Source organism: Leptodactylus fuscus, chromosome 9 (assembly GCF_031893055.1).
Source record: "Leptodactylus fuscus isolate aLepFus1 chromosome 9, aLepFus1.hap2, whole genome shotgun sequence".
NCBI classification, from domain to species: Eukaryota; Metazoa; Chordata; class Amphibia; order Anura; family Leptodactylidae; genus Leptodactylus; species Leptodactylus fuscus.
The window spans coordinates 81163293-81190987 of NC_134273.1; the positions used below are offsets into that span (position 1 = coordinate 81163293).

The 27695-nt window shown below is 45.9% G+C and overlaps 1 protein-coding gene across 1 annotated transcript in view; it reads left to right on the forward strand.

The window, feature by feature from the left end:
* Window positions 1–3302: 3302 nt before the first annotated feature.
* Window positions 3303–27695, forward strand: part of GXYLT2 (glucoside xylosyltransferase 2) — a 31750-nt gene continuing 7357 nt past the window's right edge. Inside the window, exons 1-4 of the mRNA XM_075287530.1 lie at window positions 3303–3689; window positions 18504–18687; window positions 19965–20096; window positions 25405–25656. Of these exons, the coding sequence (XP_075143631.1) occupies window positions 3430–3689; window positions 18504–18687; window positions 19965–20096; window positions 25405–25656 (828 nt within the window). The 5' untranslated portion in view covers window positions 3303–3429. The remainder of the gene's footprint in view (window positions 3690–18503; window positions 18688–19964; window positions 20097–25404; window positions 25657–27695) is intronic.

Below are 27695 nucleotides of genomic sequence, written 5' to 3' on the forward strand. Positions count from 1 at the left end.
CCAGAACACAACACGGGCCGGGGATGAGCCGACTTTACTTATCCAACGTTGCCTTTGTTTACTCTGTTGCAATCTAAGCTGAAGATGATGACTACATGTGAGCGTTCGCAGTCGCCAGGCACATGGGTGTGTCATGTCTTATGAAATATTCTGGTCCCTAAGCAGCGCAATGATCTGACCAAGAGAAAAAACTTGGACATGCAAGTACAGCCGGTGAATAGCAAGCAATGGCTTAAAGGAGACCTGTCACCAGAGTCTGATCAGCCCAATGTCATACCTTATCTAATTGGCGCTGTCACTCTCAGCATTTTGGTGTTTTGTTTATCCAAATCTGTTCAGCCATTCCAAAGATATAAGTCCTGTTAGTGTTTATGCACTAGTCAAGTGGGCGGTAACATTGTGGTTTGTCTGGGGGCGGAGTCAGTGTGCTGTATATCATGCCGTGTTATTTGACTAATGTGAATGGCACCTTTCTGCTTTCTGAGGACATACGTCACCGCCGAGGGTGTCTGGCAGCAGCATAGTACCATCTCCAGATTCAGAACACATGCATGCTCAGCCAAGTCAAGTATGCATGTGTATGAGAAGACTTGAGAAATAGCCACCAATTGTACGGCCATCTTAATTTATATACAAGTCTCCGATGACAGCTGATGGGGAAACAGAGGGAGACAGGGGCGCTACCAATATTAGACAGGTATATAACACATAACCTATATAAATGTATGGCCCTGTTCTCTACCGCTCTGTCATACATAGTACATGGCGTGTGGTGGCGTGGAGTTTTTCGATCATGTAGTTGTATAAAGAATGTTCTATTCTATGCCATGTTACATATGTATACGTCCACCATTACTTCTACAGGAGAATATGATGGCCTATAGGTCAGTATATAGAAGCAAAGGGACTCTATGTGCTGCTGTATAGACTCTGTGTCAATGCTGTATACAGGAGAATATGGTGGCCTATAGGTCAGTATATACAACCATAGCGCCCCTATGTTCTGCCATACACACTCTGTGCACATGTCCATGCTGTGTGCAGGAGTCAGATCTTCTCTTTTCCATCCCAGTACTTATCTTCCAGACATAGATAACACCGTGCCTGCAATAACGGATACATATCTCAGCAGTATATGGCGCGCTATCATTGTGCACGGTCACTGTGGTTACCACTGATATCGTGGGTTACTGATAACCTAGTCATGTATGACTCCAGGGATAAGATATGGCGGCATGGTTAGTCTGCATGGTAGCCATGTCTGGAGGTTGTATTTATAACATGCATGCACAACTTGTAGCCAAGGGACCGTAGAAGTTGCTTTCTTCTGCATTTCTAAAAGCAGACCGATCACAATCTCCAGAAACAACAACTCTTTACATCCTCTAATAGCCGCCCCTCCGCTGATTCCTGCACAGTTGTAATTTTTTCTCTAGCCCCCGTTGTTCCTGAGAAATCAACGCTGTTTCAGGACCCAAATTGCTCAGGAACGGTGGGGACTAGAAAAAAGAAACCCAACTGTGCTGGAATAAGTGATGCAGCATCTATTGAAGGAATGTGGAGACGGTGAAAAGTCTCATTTAAGAATATTATATGCTGCAATTTTCACTCTGGCCACTAAGCCTAATGATGAAGTGACTTATGCCAATTCTCAAGGCGTTTTCTTTGCAGCAGTCAAGTCATTTATATCACATACATAATTAGATAACACCACCGAGCCATCATTACATCACTACAATAGATGATGTCACAGCTTATCTCCTCCCCCTTCCCTGCACAGAGCATGTCTAGAAAACTTTACCCTACACCTCAGTGAGTCGATGCCAGACTATTGCATAAGTGATAGATTTTATGTGGTTTTAATAAATTTAAAAAATTAGCGACACATCCTTTGAAGTAATTCCCTACTATCCTGTATCTGAGCTATATTATACTGTATGCCTTCTGCTCTTGGTCCAGATGTGTTGCAGTCAGTGAAGTAACTGTACTCCACTCTGCTCCTCCTATGACTTCTTCACTGACCTCGGCCCCTGCAGTGTATAATAGAGTGAGGGTCCACCTGAACTACAGTTCACTCCTGCGCCCTTTATATATGGCTGTATAGAACAATCTGTGCACAGTTCAAAGGTCACCTCCCTGTACCCTGTGGGCATAGACAATCCAAGCACCAGGAGGGTGAGACTCAGCAGACAGCAGGGGGTGCTGTGCTTGTTCTTCACTTTTACCATGCACGCCCGGCCCAGGGGTTTCTTCTCTTATTAGGAGCATCCTAGGATATGCCATCACATACCCTTAGGATGAGTGATCGGTATCAGATTGGTGGAGGTCTGGCTTCTGGTAACCCCACCAATCAGCTGTCTGAGGAGACCTCAGCATTCGGATGAATACCATGCAAAGCTCAGCCCCATTCACCAATGCAGCACAAGCGATCGCAGGTGTCAGACCCTCAAAAATCAGATATTGAGGTTATCAATAGGATCCATGAGTTACCGTTCACACAGAAGCATAACTTGAAGTTCTTGGGCCCCGATGCAAAATTGTGCCATTTACAACAGTGGTATATTTTATTTGGCAGGAGGAACATTGGGGCCATAGGCGGCCTGTAATAGAAGTCAATGTATTTTACAATATACTGCAATGCATTGATACTGCACTATATTGTATGGGTGAACGGACCCATAGGGTGCAAGGGGTCTAATAATAAAAGTAAAAAAAAATGGATTCAGAAGGTGCATGGAATAGTGAATGTTACCATTGCAAAGTATAATTTGCCCTGCAAAAATGAAGCAACGTGATGGCTCAGTGGTTAGCACAATAGCCTTGCAGCGCTGGAGTCCTGGGTTTGAATCCTGCAAAGGACAACATTTGCAAAGAGTATGTATGTTCTCTCCGTGATTGTGTGGGTTTCCACCATAAACATGCTGTTAAGAAAGAAAAAAAAAACTGTCCTGCAAAATATAAGCTCTCTGAAGTATAAAAAGAAATGGTAGCTTTTAGAAGGCGAGTAAAAAAACAAAAATGCAAAAATAAAAATGGCTGCAGCTAATAGGGATGACCCTCTGACAACTGGTGGTTCATGGGAAACTCCTGACAATTCTTATCACTGAGAGTATTCCCTTAGCGTGGATACAAAGTATCTGGTTGTGCTATGAGGCCAGGAGCGCGCCCTCTGCAGGTCAGAGCAGGATCAGCAGTGTGTGTAAATGTGTCAGAAGGAGCAGAGGGAGCTTGAGCTCCACACATTACGGTAGGATCCCTCCCACCTCTGTGTCTCCTCTGCCCCCCTCCCCCTGCCCCGACAATCGGATACGTGGTGCCTGCAGCCCCGGAGCTCCCTGTGGAAGCTTCTTACAATGCTGCATGCAATGCTGATCCCCAAGGGGTGAGCCCCCCCTCCCCAAGTATGATCTGTAAGGAGGACCCCGAACCATGAGGATCCACTGCAAGCTCCTGGCCAGCCTGCTCTGCCTGGGGGGGCTTCTGATCCTGTATCTGTTCCTGGGGAATACAGATGAGCCCCCTGTTAAAGGAACCAGGGGAACCAAACTTCCAGCCCCCTCTGGACATGACAGGGTGCAGCCCACCTCTACCCCTGGGTACTTCAGAGCCATAGAGGAGCACAAGCCAAAAAGAGAGTCCAGGGTGAAGAAAAAGAAAAGCAATGTGAAGCCGAAACCAGCTAAAATTAGGTAAGAGGAGCTATAGCTCAGCTGCTGCAGAACATCTTGGCCGATGGCTTGTACATTCTGTAATGATTGACAGATGTCACTCCGTAGTCCCCCACAGTCATATCTTCTGTTTGGTTATTTCTTTACTGTATCTTATTTATGTAACATGTACAATGTATCCATAGGATTTATAAATATATACAATGTATCCATCCACATCGCTCCGTGTAACCTATGTATGATTTGGATGGGGATGGGGAGGCTATTCTATTTATATATGGGGATGGGGACATGCAAACTTCATGTGAATGGGAAACCAGCTAAAATTAGATAAGAAGGAACTATAGAGAGAAGCTCAGGGCACAGATACTGCAGAACATCTTGGCAGAGGGCTTGCACATTCTGTAATGATTGACACTACTGAAGTTCCTGCAGTGACTATGTTCTGTTTATAATAACAATTACTTATTTATATACAATGTATCCAGAGTATTTCTATCACGTGTATACAATGTATCCATCCACAATGTTCCCAGTAAACTAAGGATCATTAGGGTAGTGTATTATAGACCTATATCTGAAATTTCCCCAATGTGGGACTATTAAAGGATTATCTTATTTTAAGGATTATGAGGATAGGGACATGCAGACCCTATGTGGAGGTTTCCCATGTTGGGTTCCTACCTTGTATGTATTATGTAACGATCCTGTAATACAATAGAACGTTCTCTTCAAGGGCTTTTCCACATTTGACAGCTCAGAAGACTTCCTTGGTCATGGTCTGTCAGCTGTGACTCTCAGTGATTCACAGTTATACAGTAGTTGGTCATGCACTCTTTGGCACTAGGTAGTGATTTCTAGGAAAGCTGTGCCAGCTGTGGATGGGCATAGCTGTAGGGCTACTGGAGTGTGTGCCCTGGGTGCTGGGGATGCCTGCTATGGACAGGGTTAATTCAGCGAACTGTACCTTTGCTTCTCATGCCTACACTCTATAGAATCCTGTTTTGAGTAATCGAGAGTGCTAAAGGGGTTAATCTCCAGCACTTTGGGCCACAGACTCTTCATTTTCAGTACTGATAGTGGTTGTGGTTCTGCCATATTACTTTCTTACAGGTGAAGGTAACCACAAATGGAATTGCACTTTAGGCCTGGACTCCGGGGTGACTTGATATACTAAGTGCTAATTCACACAACAGGAGTCAATGGCCGTGCGTTGTATTAATGGTCATAACGCAGCCCCATAGATATTAATGGATGGAATGACATGACTTTTGTCCGAATGGCCTATGTGACCGATCCAAGAAAAATTAGAATATACCATTTCCCAGTCCCATTTCCCAGATTCTTCAATAGACTCAAGTCTATGAGGGATTCGTGAAAACTGGTTACCCTCAGCCTGCACCCTTGGCCACAGGTTTGTCTGAATACGTGAGCTGCCAATGCCAGGCCTCATGTACATGACCAAGTGTGAAGGCCAAGGCTCTACTGATGGGGGTCCGTTGCCCTGTTTCATTTAGTTGGGGTTCGGTGATGGTTCACTGTAGCAGGGACTGGCCTTAAAGGAACACTTTGGCCAAAACTGATACTTGGTGCCATTTTCCCTTCAATGCTCCATCAAAATGAGGATATAGGTGACGCCATTTGCCATTCCAGCTCCAGACTTGACTATCTCCGTCCACTCTGTAGATATTGAATGGCGTGGCCTCATACACGTGTGACCATCTCTTCATTCAGACAATTTCACTGGATCCCTGGCCTTGTAACACTTGCTACCTAGATGGGTGACAGTTTATTATTTTGGGAGAACCCCTACAAATTATTGTCCCATCATGTGCTGCTATGGACGTAACAAAGTGTATGGGTTTTACTTGCAGTGTTCCTTTAACTCCTGTATCTTTAAGACAGCAGCCATCTCCATTCAGTGCTATGGGGACTGTGGGGAGCAGCATTGACTTCCAGACCTTCTGGGACTAGTAGTTCATATCATGGTTGAAGATGCCTGGATCTCAGCAGTATGGTTAACATTTTGTTAATATATGCCTCCTGCCAGCCGCCGAAGCTGTAACGTACGCTCCGTGCGCTTGATGTTAAATTGCTGTACAGAGAATGATTATGGCTGCATTAAGTGAGTGATTCGCTTGATCTGAGCGGTAATGTATTAGTTTATATGTCTCAGCAGTGCCATCATTTTAATAGACGCTCAAGTTTTCGTGTAAGTGATGGTGGAAAGTTGGGTTCTGGCATAAAGTTGAGTTCTCTGTGATATTACCCCCGGTGCTGAGCCAGCGCAGCAACATCCACATCTGGACTGAGCAAACTACACAGATGTCTCTGCATGGAGATGCTCCATGACGGGCTAACTAAACAGTGTGCAGAGATAACACCAAAGAGGGTAAGGGCTGTGCGACCCATGGCCAGGGCGAGGGCTGGTATCAATGCCAACCATTACAAGTGTCTTCACAGTGTCAAGTAGGTGCATTAAAGCCTATTAGTACATTGTATTTCCGTCTTGCATTCACATAGGTATATAGGGCCTAACGGATAAGATTTATGTAAACTAGTGCAAAGAACTACGGCAACCAATTGTAGTTATAGACAGGCCTGTGACAAATAAGAGTCAGAACCTGACTGGTTGCGATGGACAACTAAGGCAGTTTTTCTTGTCGGCCATCATACATTTGCCTCTAACATGCCTGGCCTATATAGTAAGAACATTCTGAGCACACACCCTAGGTAGGGCCTCCACCTCCGATACTCTCCCTTCATGATGGCTCCCACTTATCCTGTAGGCGGTCAGGTTGGGTCTGGATCCGTGAAGTAGGATGAGGTTTCAGGGCCTTTACCGACCCCCGTCTGGCTCTGATTCCATGTAATAACTGAGCGCTGATGTCTCCTCCATGAGTCCTGCTGGGTTCAGGGCCCGGCTTCTCAGCAAGACTCTGCAGATTTGGCCCAGTATAGATGAGTAACAAAGACTTTGGCAGCCGTGATACGTACACACACGAAGCTGCGTGGAAGGGTCAAGCTGTCATTTCATTTTTGCTCCAGCTTTGTGCTGTGCTGGGAATGGTTTTGTATTCGGATCTGTAGCCTGTTCTCCAGACTTCTCGGTTGCGTAATAACCATTTGGCCGGCGCTCGCTCCTCGCTTTATCAGGTTCTATGCTGTGGTGATTATAACAAGGTATTATTATGGTTACATGTGTCCCCTGACATCAGGGCTGAGTGGCACAAGGGGTCATTGGCGCAGAGCTGGGCTATTGGTGCCGCTTATTTCATTGCCGTCTGATAATTCTTTCCAGCTGCCGTCCTGTCTGTAAATGTGAACTGCGTCTTTATATGATAATTACTTCTTGGGAAATGTGTCTGGGGGGGATCCAGCTTGTCTTCCCCTCCTTCTACCTCTGCCAGGGCTGGAGTATGTGAAACAGTGACTGTGGGAAAAGGGGTGGAAGTTAGGATTATTCAGTGGGGCACCAGGTAAGTTATCTGTTTTCTTTGTGGGATCCAAAAATCTCCAAAACTATATAAAAAACAATGGATCCAAGGGCTTGGCATCTTTCTTGTTACCCCTAACAGTAAGACTGATATGCCAATACTGTGTGATGGGTGGGGGGTTCAACTTCAAGGGCCCCCACCAAACCTAAGAAGGAAAGGGTTGCAGTGCGGATTCTGTTTTACTGCCCCTTTACTGTTTTTTGGCGCTCCTGCCACCCACTATGTACGTAACCTGATACAGTTCCATACAATGAAACAGGTCTATCTTCAATTCCCTGTACAGCGCTACAGCCTCTGCATTCTCACGACTCGTAAGACCCCTACCAATCTTTATCCTTGCTTAATGCCATCACTTTATCCTCCCCCTTAAAGAGATTATCTAAGATAACTAAATTGGTATCATATGGGTTGGGGTCTGACTTTCAGTACCCCCCACCGATCAACTTAATGAAATGGTCTAAGCTGCAATATCGGGCACGGCCGCTTCCAAAAGTACAGAACTGTGTCTGTTCGACAATGAAGGGGATGGAGAAATAGTTGAAGCCCCCAGTTCTTTGGCTAACTCAACTCGTTGGATCCCACTGGGCCATCAAAGATGTAGTCTTGAAAAACCTATCCACAGAAAGCCCCTTGATAAGCCAGATCAAGGTAGCCCATTCCAGGGTTTTGGTGCAGCACATGTGAAGTCTATTATAGCAATAAAGGTTAGCATATCTACTAATGCTTGCTGGCGAAACTCCAAGGGTTCATGTGTCTTGGTGTACGTGGTGTGGATCTTTTATACAAGGCTTAGACAGTCGCTAAATTGGACGTTTTATGATGGAGCGTTACTTTTTGCTTTAATATCGCAATTGCGTATCCTTACCATGAAAAGTCATCATATCATGTAGGATAGATGTAGGACGCCGTTAGCTAGAGGTTAACTTCTAATAGAAGTGTTAAATGTGCGTTGCGGCGGGTGATGTCAGCCGGCTCGGAGAAAATAAATGGGAATTTCCTGCCTTGTTACCGTTCAGATACTTTTAAGTTTCAATTATACATTGTTACCGAGCTGGCTGCGTGTGCCGTGTCTCTGTAGGGTTTGGCAAGCGATATAATGCAGAGCCGTACACGTCTCCGCGTTTCATTTAATGCGCTGTTTAAAAAGGATTTGTGAGTTTTGACAGCTTCATAAGTAAAGAGGCGAAACACAAATTTCACTGTAGAGATTTCAAGGCACAAAACCGGTTCTGATGAATATAATATATCAGCATTCCCAGATTCTAGTCTCTGTTGGCCTCTTGTGCTTGTCTTGTTAATACGTTGCGCTCTCTGGAGTGTTTCATCAGTAGACGTGACACAGATTCCCCCCATCTCTGCTAGAATAAGTTATCTGTCCCGTATTCAGCGGGGGTTTGTTGCGGCGGCAGAAGCTGCAGATCATAGGATTGCGGCTTGTCAGTCACTGACTATAGGAGACGGGCTGATGTGATGTGAATTGCCTCGGCTGCCTCTGAAGCAGGCTGGAGACCTCTGATAGCTGGCAGGCTAATGATCATTCCTATCACATTGAGGGAGCTGATAAGAGGCCATTGATACCTCTGGAAGGAGGGATATCATTATAAAGGACGGTGGAATTTCAGTGATGTCCGAGCCCTGGTGCCCGAAGTGGCGCAATTGTAATTAGCAGGACCCTCCAGCATGGAACTACTGTGTCAATATGGCGCTCACATGGCCATCACTGCTCATCCTGTTCACTGCGGCTGACACACCACTCTTCTGTCCGACCCTCGCTGCCACCCAGATACTCTGCCCCTGCAGGTCACCTGGAGAACCACCATCGAAGAATGGACACACCAGAAACCTGGAGCACCATTGACGAATAATGGACACACCAGACACCTGGAGCACCACTGGCGAAGAATGGACACACCAGACACTTAGAACACCACTGGCGAAGAATGGACACACCAGACACCTGAAGCACCCAGGCGAAGAATGGACACACCAGACACCTAGAACACCCAGGAGAAGAATGGACACACCAGACACCTAGAGCTCCACCGGCGAAAAATGGACTCACCAGACACCTAGAGCACCCAGGAGAAGAATGGACACACCAGACACCTAGAGCTCCACCGGCGAAAAATGGACTCACCAGACACCTAGAGCACCCAGGAGAAGAATGGACACACCAGACACCTAGAGCTCCACCGGCGAAAAAATGGACTCACCAAACACCTAGAGCATCCAGGCGAAGAATGGACAGACCAGACACCTAGAGCACTCAGGCAAAGAATGGACTCACCAGACACCTAGAGAACCCAGGCGAAGAATGGACTCGCCAGACACCTAGAGCACCCAGGCGAAGAATGGACTCACCAGCCTCCTAGAGAACCCAGGCGAAGTATGGACACACCAGACACCTAGAGCACCCAGGCGAAGAATGGACACACCAGACACCTAGAGCTCCACCGGCGAAGAATGTACTCGCCAGACACCTAGAGCACCCAGGCAAAGAATGGACTCACCAGACCCCTTAAAGCACCCAGGCGAAGAATGGACTCACCAGACACCTAGAGCACCACTGGAGAAGAACGGACACACCAGACACCTGGATCTAATCTCAGAAGCTTGGCACCCCTTATCTGCAATTCAGTGCTGCTTATTTAAGAGTAAAGAGAGTTATGATGACTGCTAAGGTTCCTTGGTGTTCTTTCCCGGCTTCTTTTGTCTTCTTCTGTGATGTCAGCAGCCCCCTTCTGTGCTGAGGCCTGTGATTGGGTCATGGGGAAGGGGGCCTTAACAAAAGGAACTCAGGGCTGATGACATCACAGAGCACCCTGGAAGTCTTTGGGGCTACCAGCAAAAGAAGACTGGATGCTGTGGTGAAGCCCAGGAACTCTGAGCGATTTTTAATCTTTCCGCACCTATACTCTGGGTCTCAGTATAATAATCAATTATGGGTGGCAAACCCCCAAAATTTCAGGTTTGGCTGAAGATTTTGGAAAATTCAGGCCCCGTTTGTTGCTAACCAGTTTGCTCATCACTATCTATCACCAGTGTGCTCCCCCTAGAGGTGACTGCAGGTAGTCAGAATTCTATGATTTGGAAGAGACAGCAGGGGCTTTGGATCATCTGTATGAGAAAAACAAGTCCCTAATTGCTACAAAGAAATAATCGGCAAAGAATTTGGACATAAACCTAATCTAGGCAGTCTCAGCGCAGCTCACACTGGAGATGTGAAAACTTTTTTGTCATGGAAAGTCATTGCGATCGGATTTAATTAACTCCGCGGTACAAGTTTCCAGCTTGTACTTTTGGGCATTGTTTAGCTTGGGACTGGTGTGTATATACATTCCCGCTGATCCCTTGGATCACATTACCGTTTTGTGTTTCCAGCTCTGCAATTAAAACAGCTTTTTGTAATCTCAGAAATATTCCATTTGGCTTCCTGGCAGACGCTTGGACGCAAACTCTAAAGAGGTCATGTGACCCAGCCTTGTGGAGGTCGCTGTTCTTGTTGCGGTCATAGACACAAGGTTTCCATACGTCGCTGCTGGGTCAAGTCTTTGTATATGCTGAGAAGCAATTTCCTTGCTTGTATCCACTCGTCTTATTACGGGTTTCTACATCATTTGTGCTAAAATGTCAAGTGAGATTAATCGAGAGAGCCGGGGCCGTGTCCTACATAAGTAGCGCAATGCTATATGTTAATAACTTATATTTAACCCTTACAGCTGCTCTGGCCTTCCACTATGCGTTATACTATGGCTCTGCTTCTTCTGACTGGCTGCTGTGTACTAACACAAGCTCACCAGGAAGCCATGATTATACAAGCCATGCACGGCCATGGCCCAGTTATCTGGTCTCAGTGAGCCCGGGCCGCAAAACAGACAGGTATTGAATCTATCCAGAGTTTTGGCCCAGACTCACTGCTGCATACATGGGCGTGTATATGCGGCCATAGACATGAATAAATACACCTAGGGCACTGACGAAGCGCTCGCTTGTGTGCATGGAGCCTCAGACGGAGAATATTATCAGGTACTTTCCACCCAATCTGAGCCAAAACAGCCGCAGTCAGGGGAGCATAGAAAGCTGTGCGTGTATTAAACATTAGAGGAGATTTTTTTTTTAGGTCATGAGCCCAAAGGAAAATTGCAGTCGGGACCATTCAGTTTGCTATTCAGTTTTCCCGGGATCTTAGAATTTTTTTATATGCTTTTTTGTTGACCAAGAGATCACAATCTCATGTGTAGACCTAGAGTTAACTGCTAAATTCTATCTGCTTGCAGCCACCACTAGAGGGAGCTCAGGAAATTTCTGCATACTGTTTTACCATTGAATTCAATGTATAAACAGTCTTCCGTAAGCTCCTGAGCTCCCCCTAGTGGTGCTGGAGGAGTCTGTGCGTTCTTTTTTTTGTCCATCAACCTAGTTACAGCCCCAGGTAGTAGACAAGAATACTTAAAATACATAGATTCGTGGCCATGAAGAGAGGTCTAATGGCAGAGAAAATGTTTTATGCTAATAAGGTTGTAAGTGCCTAGTGGGCGGTCCCACATGTGGTAAGTGCTGTTGAGGCTCTCCCATTAAAATGAATGGAGCAGTACACGTCTATCCTGACCACCACGCCATACAAAACTGCCCCATTCTCGTAATAAGGAACTTGAGAACCCACCGATCGCAAGTTGTCGCCTATCCCTTATTAAGATGGGAACATGGGGCCCAGCGACAGCCGCTACTACTCCGTTTTTTTTTTCCTAATAGGCTGTGCCAGCTGGAGTTACTCCAAACGGTAACGGGTCCTATTTACTTACTGATCCTAGCAGGGGCAGGTAAGTGACGCCGCGGGCCCCTCAAACACTATTATTATACTCTAGGGTCTTTTCATACCCCTGAGTATAATGATCGGAGGCCCAGGAGGCCTACTTTTGTGACGTCCCCTGATGTCACATGACCAGGGCCTGCATCTCGGGTCATGTGACGTCCCGGATGTCATTGAAGATGGCCGACATCCCCGAGGAGTGCGGTGGAGCCAGGGAGAGGTAAGTAACAGTGTTTTTTATGTTGATATCCCCCCCCCCCCCAACACACACACACACACACTCCTTGGTCGCCGATTATTATACTCTGGGGTGTTTGGTGTTGGTCAGGGAAGAGGGGCCCCATGTCAAAAGTTCACCACGGGACCCCACCATTCCTAGTTACGCCACCGGATGGGAACACCCCTTTAAGAGGACCCCTTCCTATCCCATAATGTTGCTTTTTTTCCCCTTGTTTTTGGAGCCTGCAGTCTGCGAGCCCATTTAGTATCCGTCCATAATTGACAGGAACTCTATAAGAGCGATTGATCCATCACAGAACATCACACGATCGCATGTCATGACGTTCCTGTTCCGCTCAGCGCCGAGCGGCACGACGACCATCATTTATTAACTTTGAAGATAATTGTCTCCTAGTTGTCGAATCCATAAAGTAAAAATCGACAGCGAACCCTTTTTATCCGCGCAGGAATCGATGGTTTTGCTGCGCTGCGTCTCTTCACAGAATGACACTTGATAAACAGCTTGTCTAAGCAGATGTGAGGCAAGAAACTCTTTATAAAGCCGTAATTGATTGATCTGCCACAGGGAAAATGGATACAAATGCGCTTTTTGATTTTCGTATTCCCTCCTGGTAATGGTTGGAATAAAAGACACCGCGCACAATTGTACTAGATGGCAGGGGTTTTTTTACCTCAATTTTTGGCAGAACTTTGTACTCTGCGGGTAAAGTAATATCGTGGCGTCCTTTTACATGCGGCTGTGCAGGCGGCGGCTCTGCGGGTTTGAGAGACGCTCATGAGTGAAGGGGTGCAGGGATTTTTCTAAGGATGTAAAGGGGTTTTTCACGGCAGGGATATTGATGGATAAGATAGATTTGTCAATATCGGACACCGGGCACATCCGCCGATCAGCTCCTGAGAAAGACCACAGTATTCATATCAGCACTGCGGCCCCTACACTGCTTACCAGGAACAGCGCCGTACATTGTATAGTGGCAGTGCTTAGTATTGCAGCTCAGCCCAATTTGTCTGAATGGGACTGATCCGCAGAAAGGTCACATAACCCATGAAGTGCACTCGCACAGTTACCCCGGCCTATTCGGCAGGGCTATAGGATATTGGATAGGTTATTGATATCCTATCCTAAAACCCCTTTAGGCCAGGGCCCCACATGGAGTAAAAACTTTGGAAAAAATTCAGCGTCTTACTGTCCCTTCAAATCCTATTCACACATTACAGAAAAATACATGCAGCGGAAACGCTGCGATTTCCAATAGGACTAGACATGAATACAATGTTGTAGATGAATAGAAGCCTGTCAGCCGGTCACACCAGATAGCAGTCCGTGTATCTTGGAGCTCTCTCCTGTTTTCTCAGAGCAACCTAATCCCATACTTAGGAAGGAGTTCAGCAATCTGGTAGAATTGACAGCTGCTGCCTTATGAGCAGGTCCCAGATGTCACTTTGACTTGTATGTTAAAGGGGTCACCATAGAAAAACGGAGTCTGCTATTATTCTAGAAACAGCGCCACTCTTGTTACCAGGCTGTGCATAGAATTGCAGCCATGCCTCAAGTGCTCAGTGTGACCCAGGCAAGGGTGGGCACACAGTGTGACCCTGGCAGCGACGGACACCCAGTGTGACCCTGGCAGGGACGGGCGCCAAGTGTGACCCAGGCAGGGGTGGGCGCTAAGTGTGACCCAGGCAGGGGTGGGCGGCGAGTGTGACCCAGGCAGGGGTGGGCACCCAGTGTGACCTTGGCAGGGACTGGCACCCAGTGTGACCCTGGCAGGGGCGGGTGCAGAGTGTGACCCAGGCAAGGGTGGGCGCTAAGTGTGACCCAGGCAGGGGTGGGCAACCAGTGTGACCCAGTCAGGGGTGGGCACCAAGTGTGACCCAGGCAAGGGTGGGAAACCAGTGTGACCCCAGCAGGCACATGAGTCTAACTGACATCACATCTAGACCCAGGCACAGCTGCTGTTACTTTAAGTGCTGTATAGTTAAATAAACGCTACCACACATGTCCACGGGTTGTGTCTGGTACTGCAACTCTGCTTTATGGAAATGAATGAAATTGAGCTGCAGTACCGAGTCCAACCTGAAGATAGCCATGGCGCTGTTTGTAGAAGATTGCTGCTTGCAACCAGTTTCAGGTAATTAAATTTGTAAGGGCGAAAATGGCCTTTCGATGTTCTAATTTACTGCCCACAAACCTGTAGACTGGAATTGTTTGCTGGGCCAACCATGATATAACCACTTTAGTTCTAGATCATTCACGGTCAGGTCATTCTGTGGCCACTTTGGAAGGTTCTTTGTAGTGACCCCATGAATTAGTAGTGCGCCATAGTCTCAGATCTGTAATTTTACGGAAAGAGGTAAATTCTATGTGCGGGATAAGAGGCTGCGCTGCAGTCGGAGGATTTTCAGACCATTCATTTAATCCTTTCTAATCTGATAGATCTGAGAGGAACAGAAGAGTTTCGGATTGTTCCTCCATTGTCATGTAAATGTCACAGAACTTTTTTGTATTACACGAAATAGCTGTTGGGCGCAGACAAAAGGCTCTGCGGGCGCCTTCTAGATGGCTAATCTGTCAGCGGAATGTGCTTTTATGTCTTAACATTGCTTTCTAAGTGTTTAGCGGTTTATCGGAGCCTTTTAAAGGGACGCTAACCTAAAATCCAAAGCAGATAGTGGACTACTATAATGTGCTCTGGACAACCCCTTTAATTAACAAGCAAAGATGTAAACAGTCCTGTTTTTCGAGTCCTAGACTTTCCCTTTAAGGATGGGACTCCTATGAACACATTAGGTTAGTTTTCACTGGTGTCTTAAAGGAACAAAAACTATATGCAAGCCAGTATATACAGCTATAAGTTACTAGCTATACCCGCAGCTCCGTCCACGGCCCCCTGACTCTCTGCTTGCCCCACCTGCAGTGCCGCCCCGGACCCCCCTCATTTGCCGTGTGGGCACAGCAGGCCCGTCCAACACCAGTGCACCGATGGACCTCCTGCTTGTGCCCTGCCGGCCCACTACCGCTCTTCTCGCCCCTGGACTCTCCACTTTTTTCCCTACCCGCTCCCCCATTCTCTCGCTCCCGCCTTCCTACCGAATCTGCGACTCCGAGCCCCTTCCCCCACCACCTCTGCCATCTTGTTCCTACGTGTACACACTCTCCCCACCCTTCTGTCTACCCCTGCCGACCCCCGGTGGACTCACCAGTCCATGCCGCGCACCGGGCTCCAGCAATACCGGCATGTGCGGCTCTCGGCTGCCGGCATGCACGACGCCATGTTGTTCATGTCAGTGTGCACCCGGCTTATGGCTGTATAGATCCGCCCCCGCGGTGGCCTGGTCCAATCGGAGCCCCGTGCCTGACGTTGTGATGTCATGTGAGGTCCTTTAGCCTACACAGACCGTGAATTTGGTGCCCGCAGTCGGCAAACACGGCGATATATGTGGATTCTGAGGTGCCTATGTCCTTTTCCAGGTGACAATCTAGGTATGTGCGAAATTTCATTGAAATCCGTTTAGCCGTTGCGGCGTGATAGTGGAACAAACATCCACTTACCTGCCATTTGTTCTCCTCATTGCTTCCTCCTTGGCCGCTTTATAGCTCATCTCTATGGACAGAGCTGTGATCTGTGACTACCCTTCAGCTACACTGCCTACAGGGAGTCTGAGGTAGACAGAGCCACACCCCCTGCCTCCTCATTGGATCACCCTGCTGCTCTAGCCCTCCCCCTGAAGCTCTGATTGGCTGAGCAGAAAGTCAATGTATGTAGAGAATATATCCATCATCCCATATACTAAGTGAGGAGGAGGAGCCTGGGAGATGAGTATAATGGCTGCTGGGACTTGTAGTTCCACCCTGTATACTGTAATAGGGATACCATTGGCGCGTGTAAGTATTTCTCCCTCTGAGTTATGAATGGCAAAACACTTGAAAATAAAGTCTACGTGGAAACGGCGGATCCAGCCGCTCGGATTATGGGTTTTAGCGCGCAGCAGCTCCCTTTAATAATTCACGGTGTTACATTAAAAGCTGGAAGGTAAATACTAATTCACATAAATGAGTTCATCCAATATTTATGCCCCTCTGAAAGTAGAATTTAATTAAGACCTAAGCCTTCTCGAGTCTTATTGATACGCGCCTTGCCCCATCATTGCGGGGTAGTAACTCTTGTAAATCCAGCGGTAAAGCTATCATGGTGACACGTTATTCACGGCGCTCGCTCCGGATTTCTCAGACTCTCATATTTATGTAAATTACACCGTGCGAAAGACATAACTTGTGCGCTCTACCGTTAGACTGTCTATGGCGGTATGTCTCTGCTGCGCTCAGTGCCGCCCCCTGCTGAGCAATGCACTTTGGATGACCTAGGGAGGGGGCAGAGGGGGGACTTTTTTTTCTAAGCCTGGACAACTTCAAGACAGGACGGGGCGAGTCTCAAATTGGGAGACGGGAGTATCACGGATGTTCATTGATATCGCTCATCTGATCACCATCTGTTCAGCTATTCCAAAGATATAAGCCTTTTATGTGTTAATGCAAATTGGGATATACTTGCCAAGTGGGCGGTAACACTGCATGACACAGTGATACCGCCCACTTGTCTACTAGACCTTAATATACATCTACAATAAAAGGGCTTATATCTTTGGAATAGCTGAACGGATTTAGATGGGCAAAACACCAAAATGCTCAGGGTGACAGCGCCGATCAGATGATGATGTCATCGAACTTGAGATTTGGTGACCTATCCTCTTTAAATACTTACTTGTTTCCATGGACATCTGACCGCAGCTTACTCCACTCTTCTCAATGGTAACACGTACTCTTGGCCGAAGCTAGCATGCATATAATGCAAGGGATCAGAAGGACCTACTATAATGTCTGAAGGAAACCAATATGTTCTATGAATATGGATCAGGGTGAGTAAGGCAGGGTTCACATCTCCATTGGAGTCTCCTCTCCCCCCACTTAGCTGAGGATGCATGTCTGTTTCTATACGGAGAAGGGAATAAGGTTTGTCTGCTGCAGGGTAAAGGATCCAGCATGTCAGATTCTTCTTTTCCATGACACCTGCCATTGAAGTCTGTTTGGCTGCCACTAAGATCTGTCACGTTCAGCCATACAAATATAGTAGATGTTGGCCCAATGCTTGAGCAGAAGACAGCTATTCCTCCTGGACCCCCCATGTCACATGCATGCCTATTGTACATGTCTTCACATTGGGAGAGGAGAACAAGCTACTGCCAAGCTCCTGAAATTCAACATGCCCGATCTTTCCCCGACATCATCATTTATTGAGAGTCAGGAGACCCCCATATACTTAAGCTATGGATAGATCAGGACTAGGCCTTGTAGATGTAAGCCATCTTCCAGCCTTTGGTCCCAATTGGGCCAAAAGTCATCCAATCCAACTCTATGCCGAAAAAGATCATTAGATGTCTATGACCTCCCCGCTCCTAAACAGATGATTCGTGGTCCAATCATTACTTCGGGTCCTAACCCGCTTAAAGGGGTGCTCCAGTGTTATTTAAATAAAGTTTATTGAAATGCCTACAATCTCCTCCATAGTAACTTGGTCTTGGAGCGCAGGCCTAGAAGTCTGACAACACATAGAATGAAGTCTATGCACAAACATCAGGGCGCCCCTAGCCTTTCAATAAACTTTATTTATAACAATATAAAAACACAAAGCTATAAAGAAAGGGGTCTCCTTTGTGTTATTAGCTTGGTGTACATCTTCATGACTAGGACGGAGCGGTGACGTCTTCCCCGTAGCTTTGTTTTTAAGTCGAGGTCTTCCTGTTTGGAGCACAATCCCCTCCGCAGACTGATACAACAATAGAGTAGTAAGGAGCGCGGGCCAAGCCGGAGAGGAAGTTGTGCGTCTATTGTTGATCTTTGCAAAGGAAAACAATATGTTGAAAGTTTTTGGCACAGAAATAAGTTTTTGTTTTTTTTTTTACGAGAGATGTAGTGTGAGGGTTTAGATGTGTACGGAATGAGGGCGACATGGGGCGAGGCGCTGCATGGGTATATGGTGCAGAATGAAGACATTGGCGCCACCATGGTACATGGAGGGAGTACAGGTTATGGCAAACGCCTTCTATGTCTGTTGGCCGAACTTGATGTTTTTGGCGATATGCAAATGAGTTCTTTGGAGCAATGAGGGCGTGGCCACTTAGCACTTTGGAGCAATGACCGCCCCCTTGTTGCTCCCAAGCAATTCAGTTACTTTTTTCCAGTTTGCAAATCTAATTGTCAATAATAACGCTTCCTCCATCTTTCCACAGAGCTCCAGAGCTGAAGCAGAAGAGCCCAGTTCCTGAGGAATGGATGCACCTGGCCGTGGTGGCGTGCGGGGATCGCGTGGAGGAGACGGTCACTATGGTGAAATCTGCCGTGCTCTTCAGCGTGAAGAAGATCCGATTCCACATATTCGCTGAGGACGCATTAAAACCAGAATTTGAACAAAAGGTAAGGGAATGGGAAGATACATAATGGGGGACAAAATTCTATCCCCCCGGCCTGCTATACTATAACCTAGTCGTAAGAGAGAGTCGCAGTATTAGGACACCCTTATACGTTACATGAGACTGTTAGGACTGATTCACACAAGGCTGATTTTTGAGGCCGATTCCACATCAAAATTGGGACCCAATGTTAGGCCGAAAAAAACCCAGCAGGGACTCTCATTTTTCAGGACGCTGAGTAAGGAACCGTCCTGCAGACTCCATGGAGGATTCAGCCGCAGAACTCATCTTGTGAAAAGTCACAGAATTTGGAGAGGAATATCAGGCAATACCAATCAAGGCCATGGGCATAGGGATGGCGCCGTTTTAAAGCATTGCAATGTTCTACAAAAAGCTAGGTGGTTGCAAGAGCTGGACATGACACATTCATGCCTGAATTTTCCCGTACTTCATGATTTTTTCCTTTGCCCCCTAGTATAGTATTATCTCACATATCACTATTCCATTGTGTCCTGAAAAATCCTTTTGGCCGGTTGGACTTGCAGGGGTTACTGACCGCTCTCTAGATAAACCACCTAATCTCAGGCTATGGGAGACAACTGCTGTGACCTTGCACAACCTTCCCCGTTGCTGACTTTGCATTATGGAACTGGCAGAAAACTAAGCATCGACTATAGGACGAAGAAAGGAGGAAGGGAACAGATATACGGAAATATCCGCCATGTTCAGGAGAGGGAAAGACAACAGTCACACCATAGAGAACATATAGGAGGTATTCTAGAATTGACAGTCAAAGCCACATATTGGTGGGTGGTGGATCCCATCCCTGCTGTTATATGGCGGCCCATATGGTATGGATTGGTAAAGCTGGTGTGCAATTCTATCAGACTGGGTGTAACTGGGGGTGCAGACAAGACATGTTCCGGGGTTGGGGCAACAACCACTTGGACTTCAAAAGGGTATTTGGATATAGGATTAGGGCAACAAACCGAATCTTTGCCCCAGGTGAAGCCAGCCATAGACCTTCCATATCTTTGAATGATCCCTGTTCCATGCTTGTTTGCTTGGACCAAGTATGCATGTGTTATCGGTGGGAAGCAGGAAATAAGACGATGTCATAAACCTCTGATGGCAGGTTGTGCATGGCCTCTAACCCCCGACTACGACTACACAACCCTGGCCTGAATGGAGTGGCTGGCTTCTCATGCACGCTGCCACATGATGTCCCATGTAGATTCTAACGTAGACAGCAGATCTAGTATCTTCTCACTTCTCTTCCAGCTCGGAGCGTGGCCACAACAGCTTTCCAGAAAGTTTAACTACAAGATCTACCCAATTACTTTTTCTGTTGGAAATGCTCAGGAATGGAAGAAATTATTCAAGCCCTGCGCCGCTCAGCGCCTCTTTCTTCCGGTAAGTCCTCCATGATTGGATTCAGACTTCTTCATCTCCTTATTCTCCATCTGGTCATCTAGACGGGATTATATGCAACTTTTACTTTTCCCCCCTCCAGCAAGGAATTTTTTATGGCTTCTTAAGACTCTCCTGGCCGGCATATGTTCTTCCACTTCTGATCTTTTCGCTGTGCGATTTGCTCTCTTTGAAGATCTGGTCACAAGTTTAGTCACCCTGCCAGGAGAGCCGAGCCTGCCACGGCCTGGAATACTGATGCCGATGGCCGAATTCTCCCCCTGCCATAGCCAACCTATTGAAAGAGGAAAGTGTGTCCCCGTGAGAGAGACAAGGGAGGAACAATGGGGCCATTTAAAAGGTTGCGGTGAACGCGCTGGGTTGTGCTGGCCCTTGAACCGTGCACTAGATTTCCCCAGATTATTTATAGAAACTGCTTAAAGGGACAGTAAACCTAGAAACGAACAAAAAGCAACTGCTTAAAGGGAATGTGTCATTGGAAAATGAGCCTTTTTTAAAACCAAGTTTAGGTAAATTTTTAAAGAAGTTTTGATTTTTCCAATCCACTATCTTTTTTAAAAAAATCCTGCAATATTTACTCTCACCGCTAAGCCTAATAATAGGTGGTCACTTTCCAATTCTGTAGGAGCTTTCTTTGCAGCAGCCACCTCATTTACATCGCAGACAGTGTTACAATAGAAGATAACACCTCTGTAGATAACACCACTGACCCACCATTACATCCAATACTGACAATACATGATATCACAGTTTATCTCCTCCCCTCCCTGCACTGAGCATGTCTAGAAAACTCTCCCATAGACCTCAATGAGTCGTCTCCAGTTTTTTGCTGCCTATGTACATGAGGCTGCTGTAAACCCTCCCTGCAGCCACCACTAGAGGCAGCACAGCAGCTTCTTCATTCTGTATTATTATTGAGCTCAATGTATATACAGTATCCAATAAGCTCCTGAGCTCCCTCTAGTGTTGGGAGCAGTAAGTTACAATTTTATAATCTGCTTTTTCTATACTGGAGATTTGGATTTCTGATCCAACCATTATAAAGCTGTACCAAACCTGTGTTCAGACAAGGACATGGCAGAGGCAGAGCATTCATCGAGCTCTGTGGTGTTACAGATGTCTCGGGGCAGGAAGACCCTGTCCGTGGGAACAGTCCTGATTGATTCCATTAGTCAGTGTTACATGTATATTATTTCACAGTTTAATCCCCTGATGGAAGGGAACACTCTGGACCCCCCAACCCCAGAGCCATGTGTGACATCGGAGGGTAGGGGGAGGGTGATGGCTGCTGCACCTGTTCCTTAGTTTGACTGAAAACACCCTGGCATCAGAAATCCGGCTGATACCCTAATACTATGGATCCCCCCCTCCATCCATTAACTCTTTATATCCTGCAATGAGATAACCTTACTTCTGCCTTTGCTGTATTTTTTGGGATTTTCCTGCAGACAGGGAAGACCCTGCTGTTTCATGCATGTGCGGCCAACGTTGCATTTAGTTCAGTTTTACTCAATTTCAAGAATTTCTGTCTACAGGCGATAAAACTAGTGCCAGAGCTCATATGGGGCTGATGTGTTGTCACAAAAAATTCTACTGTTTAAGTATTTTTAAGATTTTTTTATGACCTTTTCCAATTTTTGCTCTGCCCACTAAGCCTAATAATAGACAGACACTTGCCAATTTTTCTTTGCAGCAGTTGCCTTATTTACATGACACACAATAGAAGATAACACCACTATAGATAACACCACTGACCCTTTATTACATCACTACTGACTATAAGTGATGTCACCGCTTATCCCCGTCCCTGCACAGAGCATGCCTAGAAATTCTCCTATAGACCTCAGTGACACAGGTCCAGTCTATTGCTGCCTATAGCCATGACTGCTGTAAAGCGGGTAACTAAATGCTGTTAACAGAGGAGAAGCTCAGGCAAGATGGCCGCCCCCATAATCATGGACAAAAAATAAAAACGTGATCAATTTCACGATCTGGTTTTACTAAATACATTTTTATAAAATTGGTGCCGCGTTCCCTTTAAATCTTGGCTGTAACGTCCTCGTCTACGCGGCGCCCATATACAACCCGGTAAATCCACCATTTAATAAGCATTAGGTGAGGAAGTAGCGACTCTGGATTACAAATGAAATGGCGTGGTCTGTAATGAGTCTGAGCGGGGTGCGGGGAGCGTCTCCATCCTTTGGGGTGTATTAAATGTTAAGTGTTCATCTTTCAGCCGGGGATTGCTGGGCGAGATTAGATCTCGTGGCGAGTTACAGATAATTACGAAGCGCGTTGAAGTGATTCACGGCGTGCGGCGGCTGCGAGGTTGAGTGCGCAGAGGTTAATTACAGAGTTTTCCCCGGTGATATTGCACCCTTTTATCTACCTTCATTGTGAGGTACAGAAATGTCTTACAAGTTCTCACTTCCCTGACTGCTAAGTAGCGGGCGGTACGGCGGCGGCGCGGCGCACATTTAATTTAGGCCTCCTGGTATTTAATTATCATTGTCACCTCTCCTGATGATAATCGTTGTCTCGTGGATTTGTACACCGCCTGTATCGTGCCTCGGGTCAGCGCCGGGGATCATTCGGATGCTTTATGTGTGTCGTATGGTGTAGTCTGTGCTTTACTGTCTGCTGTGTGGAAGTAGGTTCAACCGGGGGATTGCATGACTAGCTATCCCGTAACTACATTATACAGGTTACAGGAGGGAATTGCATGACTAGCAATATCCTAACTATATTATACAGGTTACAGGAGGGAATTGCATAACTAGCTATCCCGTAACTACATTATACAGGTTACAGGAGGGGATTGCATGACTAGCAATACCCGAACTATATTATATAGATTACAGGAGGGATCTGCAATAAACTATGTTACACAGGTTACAGGAGGGAATTGCATGACTAGCTATCGTGTAACTACATTATACAGGTTACAGGAGGGAATTGCATGACTAGCAATATCCTAACTATATTATACAGGTTACAGGAGGGAATTGCATGACTAGCTATCCCGTAACTACATTATACAGGTTACAGGAGGGAATTGCATGACTAGCAATATCCTAACTATATTATACAGGTTACAGGAGGGAATTGCATGACTAACTATCGTGTAACTACATTATACAGGTTACAGGAGGGAATTGCATGACTAGCTATCCCCTAACTACAGGTTACAGGAGGGAATTGCATGACTAGCTATCGTGTAACTACATTATACAGGTTACAGGAGGGAATTGCATGACTAGCTATCCCCTAACTACAGGTTACAGGAGGGAATTGCATGACTAGCTATCGTGTAACTACATTATACAGGTTACAGGAGGGAATTGCATGACTAGCTATCCCGTAACTACATTATACAGGTTACAGGAGGGAATTGCATGACTAGCTATCCCGTAACTACATTATACAGGTTACAGGAGGGAATTGCATGACTAGCAATACCCAAACTACATTATACAGGTTACAGGAGGGTATTGCATGACTAGCTATCCCGTAACTACATTATACAGGAGGGAATTGCACGACTAGCTATCCCGTAACTACATTATACAGGTTACAGGAGGGGATTGCATGACTAGCAATACCTGAACTATATTATACCAGTTACAGGAGGTAATTGCATGACTAGCTATCCCGTAACTACATTATACAGGTTACAGGAGGGAATTGCATGACTAGCAATACCCGAACTATATTATACAGATTACAGGAGGGATCTGCAATAAACTATGTTACACAGGTTACAGGAGGTAATTGCATGACTAGCAATATCCTAACTATATTATACAGGTTACAGGAGGGAATTACATGACTAGCAATACCCAAACTATGTTATACAGGTTACAGGAAGGATCTGCATGGTTAGCAATGGCCTGACTATGTTGTATAGAAGGGAGCTGTATGACTAGCAATCCTCTAGTTATATTGTACAGGCCACAGGAGGGGATTGCATGACTAGCAGTCCCATAACTCTTTTTACAGGGAGCAGTGTGGCTAGCTAGTGATCTTATACAGGTTGCAGCAGGGAGTTCCACGACTAACAACCCCCTAAAAAATCTTTACAGATTTACCCTAAAGAACTCTGTTACTAGCAATCCCCTGAATATCTTGTAGAAGTTTCAGTAGTGAATTGCAGGAACCGACTTCTTAAGGGAATACTCCAGATAGACTGTACAAATGCTGTGGGGCCCCCTGACGAGAAGGGGCCCAACATTGGGCTTCTCTTTGTTAGAAATTTGACACTGAATTTGAGGCGGAATCTGTCTCAATGGGAGGCATTCTGCTTGCTTGGTCAAAATCCACTCACGGAATTTGGAATGTGGCCCTGCCTAATAGACTGACACACTTCTCCAAATTCTGCATCAAAATCTCCGGCTGTTTTTCACACACGCAAAAAATCTGCTTTGAAATTTTCTGCTTGACAAATTTGGCGTGAACACCCCCTTATATTCCTCATAACAGATGTGTACAACCCTCTGTGAAGGCAATACTGTCTGTACAAATCCGTATACAGTGAGCTCCCCCTAGTGGTGAGTGCAGGCAGATGAAATTTTATTATATAACCCTAAAAGGAAAAAGGAGAATTTGAAGCTGTATCTAAGCAAAATGCAGCACGAAAACTCAAAAGCAAAAAAAATCCTAAAATATGTTAAATAAAATCAGTGCGAGTTTAATATAATGTGTATTGATCTGATTAGTAAACTGCGTGTTCTCATGAATATTAATGAGCCTTACAACAGGGACCCTGCGATAATTGGGCTAATGCTCCGGTTGGTGAAACCTGCCATTGGCTCAGACACCTCTAGTCAATTGGCTATTGCTGAATCGGGTTGATGGCGGTGGTCTTACTTCTGTAGGCCTAACATTTGTCTGTTTAGGTTGTGACAACACCAAGTTAAAATGATGTGTCTTCAGAAAATATTATACATTCATTTATATATTTATGTGCTTCTTTTTTTTCCCAATCCAGTAATTTTTCCCAGTGGCCACTAGATGGCGCAGTTAGCTGTTTTCTGTGGCACACTTGTCGGCTTTACTGTGTAGACTGGGACAGAATCTGCAGATTAGTTTGGTGATCATATATGTTATTGTATTTGTATGCCTCACACACCCATCCGTTGCAGCAGCCATAAAGCAGATCACTATGGATGACCTATCAGTGTGGCCTAGTTATCATACCAGACCTATGGTCACAGATATTGGGGAACCGAGGGAAAATTTAGCAATTATACTATGTAACCTATGTAACTAACCCCTCTATTTTGCCGGACAGATGATCCTGCAGGACGTGGACTCCTTGCTGTACGTAGACACGGACGTTCTCTTCTTGCGCCCTCTGGACGACATCTGGGCTTTTCTCAAGCACTTCAATGACACCCAGCTGGCGGCCATGGCCCCTGAGCACGAGGTCCCCAAGATTGGCTGGTACAGTCGTTTCGCCCGACACCCATTCTACGGTGCAACAGGTGTCAACTCCGGGGTCATGTTGATGAATCTGACACGTATTAGGAAGCAGCAGTTCAAGGTAAAAAGGGGTTAATAACGCTTCGCTACATGGAAAATAAATCAGAACGCTTGATGATTCGCTGGATAAAATGTATCTGGACGGATGAGTGAACTTAATGTGCCCGATGGAGAGGGGAGTAGAGAATCCGTGACATATTAATGGTCTGTACCGCGGGGAGGGGGGGCGGGAGACGGTCCTTCGAGGGAATGAAGATAATGGAATGAAATTTTTCATACAAGGACTGTTACTAGAGAAAAATATATTAGCAATATTAGAAAGTCTCCTTGTTTCATTTACAGAGGTCAGTGCCGCTGGAGATTTCTTAAAGGGACATGACCATTAAAAATGGTCACAGTACAGGGACACACAGTGATGTCACAGTACAGAGATAATACATGCAGTGATGTCACAGTACAGGGATAATACACACAGTGATGTCACAGTACAGGATAATACACACAGTGATGTCACAGTACAGGATAATACACACAGTGATGTCACAGTACAGGGATAATACACACAGTGATGTCACAGTACAGGGATAATACACACAGTGATGTCACAGTACAGAGATAATACACACAGTGATGTCACAGTACAGGATAATACACACAGTGATGTCACAGTACAGGATAATACACACAGTGATGTCACAGTACAGAGATAATACACACAGTGATGTCACAGTACAGAGATAATACACACAGTGATGTCACAGTACAGAGATAATACACACAGTGATGTCACAGTACAGGATAATACACACAGTGATGTCACAGTACAGGATAATACACACAGTGATGTCACAGTACAGGATAATACACACAGTGATGTCACAGTACAGGGATAATACACACAGTGATGTCACAGTACAGGATAATACACACAGTGATGTCACAGTACAGGGATAATACACACAGTGATGTCACAGTACAGAGATAATACACACAGTGATGTCACAGTACAGGATAATACACACAGTGATGTCACAGTACAGGGATAATACACACAGTGATGTCACAGTACAGGGATAATACACACAGTGATGTCACAGTACAGGATAATACACACAGTGATGTCACAATACAGGGATAATACACACAGTGATGTCACAGTACAGGGATAATACACACACATAAAAGATCTCTATGACATCACAGCATACAAAAATTGTAATTATAATCATGTCTCATGCAGGTATTGTGATGTCCAATACAGTTTTCCCCATCCTCTGGTATCATCCATTGCTGCCCCTTAGTTGATGGCCCCCCTATCAGCTGCTATATCTGCTACCCTGAGGTCCCCCTGTCAGTATATGTAGCATTTTGGCCCCATGCAGTCACATTAAGCGCCGCACATCTATATTGCGGTTTATTTTGCGTTTCCCTCTAACTGCTTTTTCGATAGGTTGGTTCTCATTAATGTAAAGCTCTCTATAAGGGCTGCCATAAAGCTGCGCACGGGAGCTGCGGCGGTGACTACAAGGCTGACAAATCGCTGGCGTCGTATCGTAAATCACACAACCCTCAGCCTGGAGTCACCCACTCGGTGCTACATTGTGACAGGCGAGTTACGGATCAGTGGGGTCCTCGCTCAAGGTGAACAGCAATGTTCATGTCCTTACTGATCTGAAACATGGATGTCAGCGGAGAACAATGGGGAGATCTACGGCGCCCGCTCTAACCCGGCGCTATTTATTTACTGCAGTGCACAGGATAATGGTTTACTGGATGTGCCGGGGCCTGGAGGAAGATAACCGGCAGGCATAAATCACACCGTGCCACCCTGACGCTGTAAGGAGAAGGGAAACCCTCATGGAATTGGAACTGCAAACATTTATAACCTCTGTAAATGTAATAATAGATCATATGTTATAGGCTTGTATAATTAAAGGGATCCTTAAAGCAATATTCACATTTAAGGCATTAGATCAGGTCGTCTGCCTCATATATTATAGTTACAATTTTCTACTGCAGCCAAAAATCAGGGATCATAGAATACACGGGTCTCATAGCTGGGGTCCGGTTGTATTCATGAGCATGGTGCACCGGATAGTG